Genomic DNA, 16,662 nt, shown 5'->3' with positions numbered 1-16,662 from the left:
ATACGGAAAGAAAAACAGAAAGAAAGATTGGCTGTTTACTGTAGTTCTTTCTGCCTTGTTTCCTTCCCGGGAAACGAAGTCCAGGCCCATAAACTCTGTCCTAACTTGGGCATACAACGCAACAGGGAGGCTGGGCGAGAGAGGGACGGGGGTCGCAGACGAGTTTACATTAAGAAGAATGCTCTAATCTCCCTCTTCACTTAGGGAGGGTGAGTTTGATGTCGTGGTCTTGGGCGGTCCTACTGCTCGGAGCAGATTACAATCTCTTATCCCAGCGACGGGCAATTTGTGCAGATGCCGTCCTCATATCCGCTGTGTGTTACGCTGCCGGGCGACGTACCTTGCACGGTCGGTGCCACAGAGTTGAGGATCTGGAAGGTAGAGCTGACATTCGCACAAACTCCCGAGATGTACTGCTGCTGCCCGCACATGTAGCCATACTGAGGACCACACGCCTGTGGAGACAGAAGACACACACATACTAACACACTGAGAATCAGGCTGTGACTGGTTAGGTTTCCACCAGTATGAGGTCATGAGTGAGAAGCGATGCATGGCTACTGAAGACAGAAACCCAGAGGAAAGAACTACTCAAACTGTGGATAACATGGAGACTATTACAAACCACCAGAGATGCCTCAGACTTAACTCCTCTAAATAGAAAAGGGGAACAGAGAGAGTGAGCCTGTAAGGGAGCAGAGCTTCAAAATTACAGACAATAACTGGAAAATGAATCTTTCAGCCTCATTTCCTCACATTTCCCTGCTCGCTCCACAACCTCAATGCTTTCCTGACAATACAAAGGCTGTTGTACAAGAACAGTCCTCGGCTAAGTGTATTGGGTCATAAATCAAGGTATTGGACAAATCAAAATGTTGACCTTATGATAGGGCTGCATGAAAAGTAAGGGGATTTGGACCAAACCTCTTGTTATCATGAACATCCATGTTCATATCCATATTTAAAGATATTTCACGAAAAACACAAAATGTGACCATCATGGAGGCCTTGGGCTGCATCCATACTACCAAGTTTTCATTTTAACACAGAGTTTTTGAAAAGTAAGACAACAGATGTATTTTCTTGGACTGAAAACAAGGTGGAAAGTAAGTGTAGGTAGTTGAGTTGTGAGAAGAACCAATCAGTAAGCAACCGTGGTAGATTGTTTTCAAATCTACAGTTTCAGCCATAGACTGTTTATAAAGATGGACGACACATCTCCACCTTCTCTCACTATCCAGAATTTAAGCCTAATTATTCCGGATACGACCGCAGCCATCTCACACATTTGGAGGAAGAGTCTGAACCATTTGGGGATGCAGCTGCAGTTATGAGGTCCCATCGATACACGTGTTCGACCTATCGGGAGCCAGTCTGAGGTGTCAATCTTGACGTTTCACTCTTGAACACTTGAACATACATCAATGTGATTTTGTGAAGCTATCTTGTCGTCGTTCTTTATATACAGTTGATAGTTTGCAGCCCTGACATTTTTTAATTAAAGGGACAGCAGTGTTTCCACATCCTCAGTTTTAGGCTTTCGAAAACTCCATATTGTGGGTAACAGCCATAGTCATAGCAACAGTTGTGTGTTTTAAAGCTAAAACATGGTAATGTTGACATCACCTTGGATGAAAAGTAAGTCGATCACCAAAAGCCATAAGGATTCCTCCTCTGGGGACCATGAATGTCTGCACATAACTTAATGTCAATCCCTTCGCTGAATATTTAGCTAATGCAGTCTGGACCAAAGAGATTTCTATCCCCAGAGGCCATCTTAACATATAAAGTAAATCTACAAACCTCCAACACATACAAAGCCTGTATGGCAATCAAATAATGTCAACATGTCTTGTTAGAAAAACATTTAATTCATTATTCACTCAGTCTGATGTGTCTCTGGGCTGAAATCAGAATCGTCATATGTTTTGTATTAACTCTGGAAGGTGCTGCATTACAGTGTATAAACACGGGCATAGTGTTGAAGAGTTACATTAACACCAGTGTTGATCACATTAGGTGTTAGGGGCTTCAGTTACATTGTGGCCGTGCAGAATCTGCCCCCACTGTTTAACGTTATATTTTCTTCCTCCCAATAGGTTGCAAAAATATGTATTTATTGGCCTTGTGGGCCTTGTTTCTATAATGTTGCACCGTGTTAATCTGTTAATAAAGTTCTACTGAAATGTATAACCGTGAAACATAAGGGGCCTCGCCATCGCCTACATAGATTTCTGCATTCATACACTTGATTTACAGTATCCTGTTACATTCCCAGGACTTGAACCCTCACTCGGGGACACGGAATGCTTCCACACGGACCAAAGGCCAAGAGAACGTACACGCTGCCCCATTTCTTGCAGAAAATATGCAAAGTTCAGTGATGCTTTTGTGTTTGCTATGGAAAATATACTGCAGAGCGCTTTCATATACTATAAAGAGCAACTTCCTCCTTACCAGAAATCCTCCGTTGGGATTGGTCACCAGTGTGGTTCCCATGGTCATGTTCTCCTTGACTTCAAGCAAGTTGGGAACTGTTGTGTTTTCTAGGAGAAAAATATGGATGAATAAACAGAGTGAGACAAACAGGGAGCAGGACCAACAGCTGGATGAATTCCTCTTCTCTGTTTTCCCACAGGAAGAGAGGAGCTAGAACTCTGTCCTTACTTTCAGTGCACCTCGACAACATGTAGAAACCACTGACATGTGGGTAAATACACTTTGTTATACTGTCCCTCATCGAGTACAATACTGGTACAGTACAAGTGTTTAGCTGATAAATCTCCCATTTGTGGCAAAGAGGATTAAATACAGGAATCGAATCATTAAGCAATCAAAACATGTGGCTAAATTTAACATGTTATGTCAAACTATTCCTTCAGCCTGGGAATGCCTTCCCATCTGACTGTCTTTTTTTTTTCTTTTTCTGTGGGATCCACATATTCTCACAAACCCACTCAGTTGCCTGCTCAAATGTTGAATCGAGCTCTTTAGCAATCCCCATGGGTGTCGTTTGATGAATACCCATTTCTGAGTTTCGTTAGCAGCCAGTTATGACTTCACTATGTGCTCTTCTTGAGACACACAAAGCAAAAGAGCTGTTAGTAGTTAGCAATCTCTCCTTCATCTTCATTTGGGTGCAGAGTCTTGCCTTCTCCTTGTATCCTTCCTAATTATATTTGGGCTTTGATGACTTCTCGCTGACTTCATGAGTGAAACGATCTTTGTATTATTCTAACACAAGTTTCATTTAAGCGGGTTAAATGAAACCTCTTTCTTGCCTATCTTAGACTATGGGTGGGATGAGCCTTATGATGTGTCCACGCGGCACTGAGAGCAGCTTTGTGGAGCGGCAGAGGAGAATACAGCCTTTGTCCTCAGTGGACTGTGACTCCAGATAACAAACAGAACAAATGGCACTGATCATATAATCCCTCTTGGTCTGGAATGACCTCTGAGAAGTCAGAGGAGGATACGGGTCAAATGGCACTTTGTAAAGTGGCCTTTATTAAAAAATACCAGTGTTTAACCAGGGAGAAGATATGAACTGTAATGTTTTTCTTTTACAAAATTGTTGTCTTGTGTGTCTCACATTTTCATAACCTCCACGACGCTCCATGTTTTCACCCCTTGTGAGTTGTTGTGAGCAAGATTACACAAAGCAATTAAAGTGAGTACCACAAAGATCTGCAGATCTGGATCAGGGGGCAGATCCAGGAATTTGTTTCACTTTCTCTAACATTTTCACCTATTTCCCAGGAAATAATTTAGTTGGGTGTGAAATTTTGTGCAAAATCTTGATTGATTTTAAGGGGGATGTTGGACCTCGGTGGAGGTATGCTGTCTACTGAGTACCATTCTACTCTGTTAGTAGGTTGTATGTTAGTTTGTGAACAGATTACACAAAAACAACTGGATAGATCACCGTGGTACTTGGTGGAAGAATGGGACATGGCCCAAGGGAAAATCTATACAAATTTGGTAAGTATGCAGATAAAATAGCAGATCCAGGAACTTTTTTTCACTTTCTTCAACATTGGCAGACACCGTTCAAGATTTCCCTTGATTTCTCAGACAATAATTTATTGTTCTTGATGAACAACTCTGGCATAAGGGATTTATATGCGTGTGCAATTCGGTGCTTATTCAAATAAAAATCCCTATCCAGTTAATTTAAATGTGGTTTCATAAGGGGATTGTTGTGCCTTGGTGGATGCACTGTATGCACTCTAATTCTAGCTTGATATTTTATGATTGCAAAATCTGTATTTTAAGTTGGTATCTGAGAATACATGCACTCTCACCCAGCAGCTCTAAATCTTGTAAGGCTACAGCCTGAATTTGCTGTTCTGCAGACTGATTTAATTTCCCAAAACCGACTATAAACATAACAAAATAATGTTTAGCAGACGGTTTGAAATAAAAAAAAGATGTTCAATCATCTTGCCAGCATTTCAACAAAATAATTATCCATGGCATAATCACTTTTCAGTTTTAAAGGTCGGAGGTAATCGTGATTAAATATTACAACACAGTAACCACACAAATTTACGTTTGCTCATTATGGTTTTGGCATCTTTCCTCCTGCACAAAGTGAGGAGACGCATTAGGTAATGTGAGACCAGGGCGTTGTAGGTGGGCACAGAGTGAAATTGACCCTTAGACCTGATTGACAAACTTCTTCAACTTCAGCATTTTCCTCGGCTGCACTGTTTGACTCACGCTTCTCAGGGGCTCTCATGAAACATGTCACAAGAAGATTTCTGAATAAATGTGAGTCAGTCGATAAAAATACGTAGTTGCTGAGTCATGTCTAGTTCCATCTAAAATGCAGGATACAACAGTGCTGTTGTCATCATGTAAACCACTCCCAGTTGTCTGCTGAGTGGTCTGGCTCCGACCGTCAGTCTAAAATCGATTCCCAGTGGACGTTTTCCAGACTTAATCTAAGATTGTGAGATTTAGGCTTTTGTCTGTCTATAACTCATGGAACATAAAAACAAATGAAGCACACTCCACTTGTTCAATTCAATTCAATTCAATTCATCCGATCCAATTTTATTTGTATGGCGCCTTATCATAGCATACATTATCTCAAGGCACTTTATAGAGCAATAATCCAAAAGAGTTGCATTAAAATGTAATAATCCCTAAACTGAGAGTCAACATGCGGATATATTCATTCACTGTACATATTCTCTCACATTATATATTCACTGTATATATTAGTTTAATTCCATTCATATTTGTTCGATATTTCTTTCTACTTATTTCTGCTGACGTCTTTTTGCTGCTGTAATAATGCAAGTTTCCCCATTGCAGGACTTATGAAAGACTTATTTACACGCGCGCTCGCACACGCATGCACACACACACACACACACAAACACATTTGCAGACCGGCAGCTAAATTGTGTTTATCTGTTTAATTCAGATATAATCGGAAGGATGAAACATTAAAACCTTGTTTATTTACCGTCTTCCTGTTCTGATGGGCCCCACTTCCTCCTCAGGAGACCCGCTCAGAGACACACTTGGCTTAAACACACGGTAGCACTACAACACAAACACCAGCCAGCGCTAGGACTCACAGTATTTCCCCTTAGAAGCTATCCTCATTCAGACATTGCAGTGACTTCTGTTGGTTGTGAACGGCCTGACCAGAACCACAATCTACCTCTCACCACTAACCATAAACAGAACCTTGGAAATGATGTGTTGCTTCATTAGGACCAGGCTTTGGTCAGAGTTTATATATTTGAAAAGTTCCTTAAGATGTAACAAAAACGATTACACACACACACACACACACACACACACACACACACACACACACACACACACACTGTTTACTTACTTGGCAGATCCAGTTTGACACACGTGTTGTCCCCCTTCCCCACAGGACATTTGTAGACGTCTCCTGTTCGTTTTGCTGGCTGGCCCGACAGCGGGGATCCAATCAGAACCCTGATATAAACACAAAAAGTGGTGGAGTTTGGTCAATTCGAAATTCTGTCACAGTTTTATTATCATGGTAAAAAGCACAATTCCAATATTATGGCAGAAATTAAGAGTTGGCAGGTTGGAAGCACTGACTACAACAATTTAGACTTGGCTTAATTATCCTTGACACAGACCAGAGGTAATAAATCTGCGGCTATAATTAAACCTGTGGTTGTCATTTGTTTATTATTACCCTGACACTAGGGTAACGAACTGAAATCAAATTAAAATAGTTCACAAACATCTCTTTCAGCTCGTTACACAATATAGCATGATGAGTTGCAGATGTGTAGGTCTGTGCTGTTCAGGTACAGTGTGTGTGCGTGACAGTCTTGTGTTACACGACCATGTCCATGCGTGAGTTGGGTAACACTGGGTCACTCTGTCAGAACGCTGATGTGAAAAAGAGTGGACATTCCGCCCTCCTTTAAACATTCAGGCTTATTAACATTCCTCCTCTCTAATTGGCCCTGGTCATCTGAAGCGAGACACCAAGTGGAACAACAACGGTCTCTCGGCTCGGTCGCTTGTCGGCTGCAGCAACCTTGGTGTTACATCACCTCACAACTATCTCTCTCCATCGTAATATTCTCCCACATGCACACGCTCCGGGCTACATATCATCTCTAATGTTCCCTCCCCTCCTCCGTCTTTCAGAAAGTGTTTCATCTTTTCTTTTTCCTTTTATTTGTGCTTCTTTCATCTGTTCTCTTTCCCTCCTTAAAGTCTTGGATGTCCTCCCTCTGCTGTCTCACTGCTTTTGGCCCATGTTTGAATACCGTGTTCGGCAGCTAAAGACAGGCCCTTACCACACAGACCCTTGTACTCTACGGTGAAATCTGGAGGTGCCGCAGAGCCGGAGTGTTCCCGATGAACAGAGCGGCGGTTAGTCACAGCTGGTTCAGCTGATTTGCAGCGAGCGATTTGCTGTAACTGATCTCATATGAGCGGGATAAGATCATCACCGCAGGTACGGCCGCGTGGGAAAGAATCAGACACGGCGCTGCCACAGGTTGAAGAGACGTAAAGACGGATGTAACTGAAGGAGAGATGACACACTGTGCCATTATCCACACGCTAATGGCATTTAACAGGGTTCTAAACATGTGTTCCCAGACGGATTCAGCAAGCAGCCACGGATGCTTGGTTTCAGTGAGTTTACAGGCTGAGTGTGTGGAGAGTGTGTCAGGCAGTTTATGTTTAACAGCACTAGCTGTTACAATAAAGGCAAGGATCGTCATTACAGCAGCAGCTGGTGTGTGTGTGTGTGTGTGTGTGTGTGCGTGTGTGTGTGTGTGTCTACACTCCCCTTCATTCACATTACAGGTAAATTAGGGTTTTCAGCTTTTGTTAGACTGCAGGGTAGAATTAAACTGATTTGAGGACTCCTTTTGGGATAATAAAACATTCTAGGATCGGTTAAACAGCTCGGGAGGTTTTCTGATAAAGAAAATTACTTATTGTGAGAAAGGAAAGGAAGATACTATTTATTATTAAACTTTATCTCCAAGTTTTATCATTTTAGAAATTGGAAAATGAAAGCCATCTTTAAGAGAAAAATACTTGACAGGACTTTTTATTTTGGTCAATGTCCTATCTATTAACATGGAGGAGGTGGAATTTTGGACCGACACTGCAGCCAGACAGGCTTTACTTGTTATTTCGTCCATCTTTATATGTATCTTTATATCATCCACTACTCATGAATAAGAGTTAGTGCGATGAGATGAAGCTGTGGATGCTTTACAGAAGAAATGAATGAAAGGGACACGAGAAAAATCAAAATATTCATCTTTATGAGTTTCAACTGGCATCTGTGCTTTGAGGAGGAAAAACACTGAAAGGATGATTAATGTTTTTTTGTCTCTGGATACCCCCCCTTCATTTCCTCAACATGTCCAGCTAATGACACCACTCACCATTTCCCCTCGCTGTTCTCAAACTGCTGGACAGTGTAGCCGAACATGTCCTCCAGTGGACCGGTGAATGACAGACCGTTCTTCTGGTCCACGTTGAAGGACAACACACGCGTCAACAGCACTGGGGGGGACAAGGGGAAAAGAAAAGGTTATACAGAATGCCAAACACCGTTGTTTAATAAACATAATAAACTTTACGAGGCAATCCTCAATGTGAGTTTAGACTAAATAATCTGATTGATAATTAATCTCAGATGAATAAATAATCTAGTCCTGAAATAAGAGACGAGTTTATTCATTTTCTCATATAGGTATGCATTAACAAACATTCTGAATTAATATTTATAAAATATTCAAGATGCAACATGAAAATAACAGATTTAATTGCAGAGCAACTTAACAAATAATAGATATTTATACTCAATACTCAAAACAATATTTAGTGATACACTGTTTACAGATAAGTTGATAAATGATGTGAACCATATCTCTCTCCCACACACACACACACACACACACACACACACACACACACACAGAAAGTCACTCTGGAGGACAGTCGAGGAATTTGGAGCATCAATGTGAAGCACTCTGGTCAGAGTCCAGTCTGACCTGCAGGACAATGGTTTCCTCTCTGCTCTCTGCACAGTCTGCGTCCGTCTGTCACCGAGCTGAGCATATCACAGAGGCTCTATATAAATCCATCCATGTCTCATTATGCCTGCGCCACAATGACACTCTTTATATCTACTGTGCCAGGGGATTCCTCCAGCGTAATTTATTCAATTCCCTGACGTGTGAGGGAGTGCAGAGGAGAAGAGGAACAGAGGGATTACAACAAAGACCTGTGCAGACACAGACCACATACATGGGGACGCAAATAAGCTATTTGTGCTTTTGCTTTGGAGCTAATGTGTCTGACCCGAATAAAAAAGGAGAAGAAACATATGGAGTCTGGACTGGAGCCACGCTGGCGGTGGAGCTGAAGAGATACTGGTTGTTCAGTCTGTTGATGCACCACTTTGGTCCAGACTGAAATATTTCAGAAGTGAATAAAGCCTTTTGACTTTGGTGAACTAGTGCCAGCATATCTTGCACGGTTTGAAAATAACAATTGGTGATATTTCTTCCTTTAGCCTCAGCTCTCTGGTGATACATTAGCTGAGAAAGTATAGTCAAGACTAAGTGGCTTCAGTCTATTGATAAGACAGCCTCATTCTATTTTTTGCATTTTTCAGGGATGCAAACAAACAAGATCAATAAATCAGTCGAATTTATAAGGTAGTGACCAAAAGAACAAGCTCATTAATACAAGCACCTGAAATAAGTTTTCTCCATCAGGGGACTGAGCTAAGAATTGGAGATCGAGTGAGAAGTTCGGATGCCAGGATGCCACGTGATTAAACGCAAGGGTTAAAACAACCAACAATACAATAAATACATTTGTATAGGGTCAATCTATATCTCAGATTTGCTATTTAAATTTCAATGAAATATTTTAAAAGGCATAGGTGAAAACATAACCAATAAATGTCAGTGTCACAGTCTATATTTATTCATGAGGCACAGTTCAGACTCTATGCTGTCATGACTGGGACCAAAGTTCCATAGAATCTTGAACAGCTGGACTCGTGTTGAATTCTCTTGTGCAGGTAAACCTGACATGCTTGGTGGAAGAAATACAGAAGAAGCAAAACCAACATCCATCTGTGCATGAATGACGACCCCCTCCCTAACTCCAGGAGGCTGAGATGCATAAATTGCATGCGATCAGGTCTGTTTAGTCCCTGTTCTCTGCTTCTTATAAACAGAGGAGTTATAAAAACCCACTGCTGCCAGTCATCATCCAGCCGTGTTTACATGTTGATCACATAGATTTCATATAAGATTACACGTTTTAATCCCCCTCTGGTGAGCAGAGAGAGACCCAGAAGAGAAACAGTGCGGGAAGCAGACCTGCAGAGTCATACATTATAATCCAACCAAGGAAATATTATCCCCTCTGTTCCTCCCTCGTTCATTTCTCCACTTCCTCTGTTACCCCCTCTCCATCGCTCAGAAAAGCTCCATTTCCTGTTCTTATTAACCTGATTATACACATCCCCTGAAAATCCACGGGTACACACACACACACACACCCACACACACACACAAGGCGAGAGACACACACAAGCTAATTTAGCTGATTTAAGATGGCTTGGGACCAACCAAGCCTTTTCAATTTATCACCCACACACCGCTCAAGTACAGTTCACAGTCACCCTGAGCTGTTAATCATGCAGGGGTGCCCTCTGTCTATTGGCACACGTCTCATGTGTATACCCATCTGATCCGGGCGTCTCCTGGTTTTTGCTCTGCTCAAATCAAAAACCAGCAAATTATGTAACCGGCTTATTTTCCTTCACGATCTGGGCCGACATCTGGCCTAGAAAAAAACAATAAGTGGGCTCGTCCCCTGTGGATGGAAATGGGCTCATGAGCTTCTGAGGAATTGACAAATAAAGCTGTCCATCACTGTCTGGCGGCTTCATATCGTTTCTCTCTTACACATGGCGAGCCAGCAGCCACGCTCCTGCTCCACCCTTTTGAAAAGCAGCAACTATTGGCCCACAAGAACAGTCTCACGGAGCTGCTGAAGAAGAAGGGCACGTGATGGAGTGCATACCAACGCCGAGGCCCAACACTCACCTTAAGTTCAGTCAGACTGTCATGAATTAGTGAAAACGTCCAAAATAATGCCCTCTCATGCAATGTTAAATGGATCGGCCTGTTTGTCCGGATACGTGCCAAATTTCGAAGGGTTCCTTCTTGGCCCATGTCCCACCCTTCCATCAGGAAAATCAGCGCATTGCTTTTTTTTTGCGTTATACTGCAACAGACAAGCAAATGGGAATTGAAAACATGGAGGTGTTGAGAAACGGGAATGAAAGTCAACTTTAGGGGATTTTGTGCTCTGAAAGTAAAATGTAGAGCTCAGGGCTGCAACTATTGATTTATTTTTGTAGATTAATCATACAAATTGCTTGTTTTCTCTAACCAACACACCATCTGCCCTTGTTCAATGACTCTGAGTCCTTTACAATTATTTCTTCATTTCACAAACCAGTCAATCTACTTGTCACTTCAGCACTGAAATAGTGTTTTTTATTGGTCCTTGGCTATGTTGGTGTGGTTTTTTTCTCATAAGACACAGACACCTTTAACTTTTTACAATCCAGTTGTCAAGCTACATAACATCTCGTGTTGCACATGTGCTAAACGCCTGTAAACGCAAAGCGGCTTTTTATGCTTTGAGTCTATTTTCTTTTGGTTTATGTCGTTAACTGCTGTCATGGTGTCCTAAAGATCTCCACTCAATGCTGCGTCTGAACAGATCCTGTGAAAAGACACAGACCGAAGCTGATGTGGTCGCTCTCTTAACGTGCTGCTCACCTCCAGACATCGTGTCAGACAGGCAAATACAACACAGTCCACGAGTGTCACTGTTGACTGAAAGTAAAATCTAATTTGTGCCCACAAGGAATTCCTCACCGTATCAAATATCACAGCCGGGACACTAAAACAGGTATTTTCAGTTTAGCTCCACGTGGTCCTGATTGATCCCGGCAGCGTATCACCCACACTAACCCACAACAAAAACCCTTCAGCAGTCTGTTATCAAAACCAAAACCAAGTCTAACAACTCTGCTACGCATCAAGCCAAGTAGCAAATACAGCCACACAGGGCAGAGAGCGGCACTGATCAGCACCTGCTGGCCTGTGAGACCTCAGACCACCTATAAAACTGACCCCACGTCAGCACCTGTGGATTTCAAAGTGTGGTTCCGCCCCCAGTAAAAACACACGGCTGGCATCTGCTCATCTGTAACAAATCTGACCAGCAATAATCAGCTTTAAAGCTTACAGCAAATCAGCACCTGTGAGCAACAGAGTCCTTAACCAACCCTTAAAACTCAAACTTCATCAGCATGTGTCATGTGTGAAGCTGAGCCAACACAGACTGTCGGTGAGTAAACACCTGAAGCAGCTCAGAGACTGGTTCATGTCAATGAAACGGAGAAACAGAGAGAATTCATCATGTTTTTACAGCGGACTGGTGTTTGACTGTTCAAAGGGCTTTGGGTGGGACCTGCACATATTTACCTCCACTGAGGAGGTCATGTTTTCATCATTGCTTGTCGGTTAGCAAGATTACACAAAAACTACTGGACAGATTAACACCAAACATGGTGGAAAGATGTTCAGGATGTGAAATGAATGTGGTTTGAGAAGGGGACTGTTGGGCCGAGTCCACTTCTAGTCTTAACCATGTCCTGAGGGTTAACAACAGACTACTGGCAAAGCAGAGTATCTTCATACTTTGTTATGGCAGTGGGCAGCCTAGAGCCATTCCTTTGCTCTTCTATCTTTATCTGCTTTTTTTTCTCCACTGCATTTTTTTGCTTCTTTCCTTCTCACTCTCCCATAACCCTCCCCTAACTCTCTGTTTCTCAGGCTTCTCTTCTTGTTTTGCACGCTGACATTATCCACACTTTCCTGTCTAATCACCATAAGAGTGGTTATCACGAGAGCTTTCAGCTCTGCTGACTTAATTTTCTCATTTGGCCGTCTGCTCAGACGCTGCTTTATTCTTGGCAGCCGTAGTAAGTGGGTGTGCAGTGGACACCAGAGGTCATGAATGTAGGCGTGTTTGTGTCTTCATATGCAGAGAACAAAAGAGGCTGCATTTCTTTGATTTTTCTGCAATAATACATCTTCTTTCTTAATAAACAATATGGTCAAGGTAGCGCCAACTTCAAGTGGAATTCATGGTGGGTAAAATGACTGAGAATAAAAGATGACACGATTCAGGTGAAAGAACATCAGCGTTTTCAACTGTGAGTGTAACTGAGACGTGGAGACGGTTGGTGATTTGTTGTGCTTCTTTTATTTTTAATTCTGTGTTATTAATACAACATAAGAAGTAAGTGGAATTTGCCTCAACAGATTCATCTTGTCCCAAACCAGCGTATTAGACACATTTGACCGGAATTTTGACCTGATAAGAAAAGTCACAGGATCATCAAAGACATTAAAGCTGTTACCAGACGTGAACCCACAGACCCAATTTTCCGCAGTTTGCCTTTCACATATGAACAACACAGCAGGAGATTGTCTGGGTCAGACGCGTTGGCAACAACAGGAACATGTCCGTAACATTCAGGCGAGGGCTGGTGTCTGGTTAGAGCAGGAGACATCACATGACGTAGAAATTCTGCTGCGGAAATCACGTGTTTTTGTTAACAACACATTGACAGTGGACTCAGCCCTTATCACCAAACGCTCTCAAATCATGTTGTGTTTCCAAGTAGACATCTTAGTCTGTCTTCTACATATATGGCACCTTTTTCAGCCTGAGATATTTATACTCTTCTAGTTTTGCGCTCGCTGGGTATTGAAACATCACCCACATGTCCACTCGCTCGCTGTGACATGTTCCTGCTGTATGCTCACATGGGCTCACTCAAGTATTTTTTCAAGACATGTCACTTGAGGGGCTGCCAGGAAAAGGCGGAAAAATATTCTAAGCAGCTGACTCAAACTGACTTCGGTGGGATTCATCATCTGGGAAACATTAATAACTCTGAAAAATTGCCATCTCTAGAAACATCCTCCCCACACACAATTAAGTATGCTTCCTCTGCTTCCTCTTCTCCATCCATTCACTTATTCATCCTCCCGTCCCTCCGTCCCTCAAGAACCTCATCCATCTCTCTCCTGTTTCCTCCTTCCATTCATCATGCTCCAATCCTCTCCTGTACCACCGATCCCAACCGTCCTCTGCTCCTCTGCGCACTGCATCCTTTCATCCATTGACTGAACATGGCGGTGTCAGATTCCACTCTGTGAAACTTCCAGATGCATCCTCTGAGCTCTGTTCTTTTCCCCGCCGCAGAAAACATGCGGCCCACGCGCATGACATCATCCCCCCCACCCCGACGGTTGTCAAAGCTTTCACCCCCAACACCATCTCCCACCCCTAAATTCCCTGTGTAGAATGCAGGGCTGGTTTGACACCCTCCTCCCCATATCAGTCCAGCACACACATACACACAAAGCGCGGCATGTCTGTTAAATGTGCTGATCAAAACAGTTCTGGAGAACAGGGAGAGGCCCAGGATGATGGCGGGGGTTTTGGATGGGGGGGCGGTGGGTGCAAGGGTGGGGCTTCTGGGATACATCAAATGCCCCTGGAGAGAGACACTAAAAATACACACACCCAGGGGTCAAACATATGACCTTCCTCCAGAATCAATAAGCAGCATGCAAAAATAATCACGCATGCTATGGAGGGGACAGTGAGCGAGAACACTAACACCGTGAGTAAACTCCTTATTCCTGCTAATCACCAACTCTTACAGGGATCAACACAGGTTTATTTGTAGGGCAAAGTCAAAGACAGCAGAGGGAAAGTTTGAAAGAAAACAGAAGTACAAATGAGAAAATCCTGAACTGAGAGAGGAGAGAAGGTTATCGTCACTTATCCCAAAGCAAACGGAGCAAGTTCACCTAAAGCTCCTTGGCAACATAATAACCGTGTCTCATTTTAAACAACATACTTTACTGTTTACTAGGCAACATACGGAACACACTGGAACACTCTAATTATAGTTGGAGAAAGACTGTCATTTATTCTGTGCTATCTTTAGCACGTTTTTAATAATCAAGTGACACTAAGTCTTGCAGCCAGACTCCCACTTAACCCAGAACACATTGATCTGTGCACTTATAGCACTAACATTTTAATTAGTGCTCCAGGAATAACTGGACGGTTGAGAGCGTCCAGCCCACTGTCTGCTGTGCAAGTGGACTGATGCCTTAAATACACAGTAGAGGCCAGACAGGGGGGGGGGGGTAGTTTAGTCGTAGTTTCACCAAACTGGTCGTAGCATTCCCAGACAATGGCTGCTCTTGAAGAAATAGTTTCTTACTTTATTTTGCTATTTCTATTTGCTTTCTTAGGGCATTTTCACACCAGAAAGTCCAAAATATGGTTTGTGTTTTTGCCACATTGTTTACATTTTGTTTGTTTTGGTTTCACATTTCACAATTTAGGAGCAGATTCAAGACTTTTGTATGACCCATGTCGTCAACACCTACATGGGCTGTTCCAACAATACTTGACATTGATTGTCTTGTAGACCGCTTTTTTAGCTTAGCTTAGCATGCCAATAAAACATTATACTTAATCTCATTGGTTTAATCTTTATACAAACTGAAATGTAAAAATGAAAAGTCGTGGTCTAACTGGCAGTTATGCATTGTCAGCGTTTCTCGACTAACAACAGCCAGACGCGGCGACTTCCTGACATCTTGTCCGGCGGATAAACTGCTGTTCATTAAGAACAGGTTACATCAGGTGACACCCTCTAAAACCACAAACTGTTGTTTTTGCATTAGCGTTCTGCATGGATTATATAAACCAGATGCACTGTGTTAATTGTCGGGCCTTATAGGAGCAGCTAAGCTAAGATAAGCTAGCTGCCGCCCGGCTCAGAGAGCGATATCCATCTTCTCATCGCGTTATTGAAAAGAAAGCAAATATTCTCATTTCCCCTTTAAAGTGAACCATTATTTTAAAAGTAAATAGTGATTTTTAAGTGGGATCCATTGAGGGTTGTCTCCCTGTTTATTGTGGGCTACTGTTTCAAAGCAGCACTGACATCAGTAACACGCCCATCTTTCTTTAGCCCAGCTCAGGTCTTTGTTTAGTGTGGATCATGACAGCAGATGAAGGTAATTCTTAGTTACGGGATATTTAGTAAACATGTACATGCATCACTTACTGTATTGAGACGGAAAAACATAAAAGGCACTAATAATTATCCGCTTAACATTGCTGCACAGACAAAATCCTACACAGTGCTTAGGCTTTGTGTTAACATGGTAGAATTAATAAAGTGTGTGTCTAACAAGTCTGAGTTACTGTGATCAAGATAATCCATCCATCCATGCGTTCACTATCTATACCGCTAATGTTTTGAGGGTTGCTGGGTTGCTGGAGTTAATCCTTGAAGACTATCATTCATGCCCACAGTCAATTTAGAGTCTCCAATCCACATAGCCCCAATCTGCATGTCTTTGGACTGTGGGAGGAAGCTGGAGTAAACTCATGCAGACAAAGGGAGAACATGCAAACTCCATTACGCAGGAAGGTTCAATCCCAGGACCTTCTAGCTGTGCGGTGACAGCACTGAACACGAAACCACTCTGCTGCCATCGGGATAATTATCCACAAATTAAAAAAATTATTACAATTGGTGGACGTAGAAGTGTTTTTTTCAACAGGTGCTCACACAGTACATGACATGTTTTCTGCACACAGGAGGGTGGATTTATTTCTGCCTTGTTCAAACCTCTTATTCCTTCTCAGTCCAGCTGCATCAGCTGCCAAAACCAATAATCCTGTGGTTTGTCGTCTTGAACATACGGCTCCCCGAGGACTTGAACATTTTACAACGTTTTTATGATTCAGTCGTTTCTTTTCCCTGCGCTGTAATCATGTGAAAAAGCAGAAAGAAATATCACTGGTGACAATTAAGGAGTCTCCATGTTTTCATTTGGTTGTCAACAACATTTTTTGGAAAGATCCTCCAGCTCATGGTGGATTGAAGCTCAAATAAAAATAAACAGCAGATCTCTTTAAGTGCATGCCTATCAGTGTGGACATGGCCTCAGCGGGGGTGAATCCCAGTCCCAT

At 42.5% G+C, this 16,662-nt stretch overlaps 1 protein-coding gene across 1 annotated transcript in view; it reads right to left on the bottom strand.

The window, feature by feature from the left end:
* The window catches only part of itga1 (integrin, alpha 1), a 52,781-nt gene that overhangs the window by 24,255 nt on the left and 11,864 nt on the right, over nt 1–16,662 (bottom strand). Inside the window, exons 2-5 of the mRNA XM_062412885.1 lie at nt 7,923–8,043; nt 5,858–5,967; nt 2,458–2,546; nt 341–455 (exon numbers count right to left, since the gene is read on the bottom strand). Of these exons, the coding sequence (XP_062268869.1) occupies nt 341–455; nt 2,458–2,546; nt 5,858–5,967; nt 7,923–8,043 (435 nt within the window). The remainder of the gene's footprint in view (nt 1–340; nt 456–2,457; nt 2,547–5,857; nt 5,968–7,922; nt 8,044–16,662) is intronic.

Source organism: Platichthys flesus, chromosome 19 (genome assembly GCF_949316205.1).
Source record: "Platichthys flesus chromosome 19, fPlaFle2.1, whole genome shotgun sequence".
In the NCBI taxonomy this organism is placed as follows: domain Eukaryota; kingdom Metazoa; phylum Chordata; class Actinopteri; order Pleuronectiformes; family Pleuronectidae; genus Platichthys; species Platichthys flesus.
Note: the sequence above shows the minus strand (reverse complement) of the source record. Positions and strands in the feature narration are given on the sequence as shown.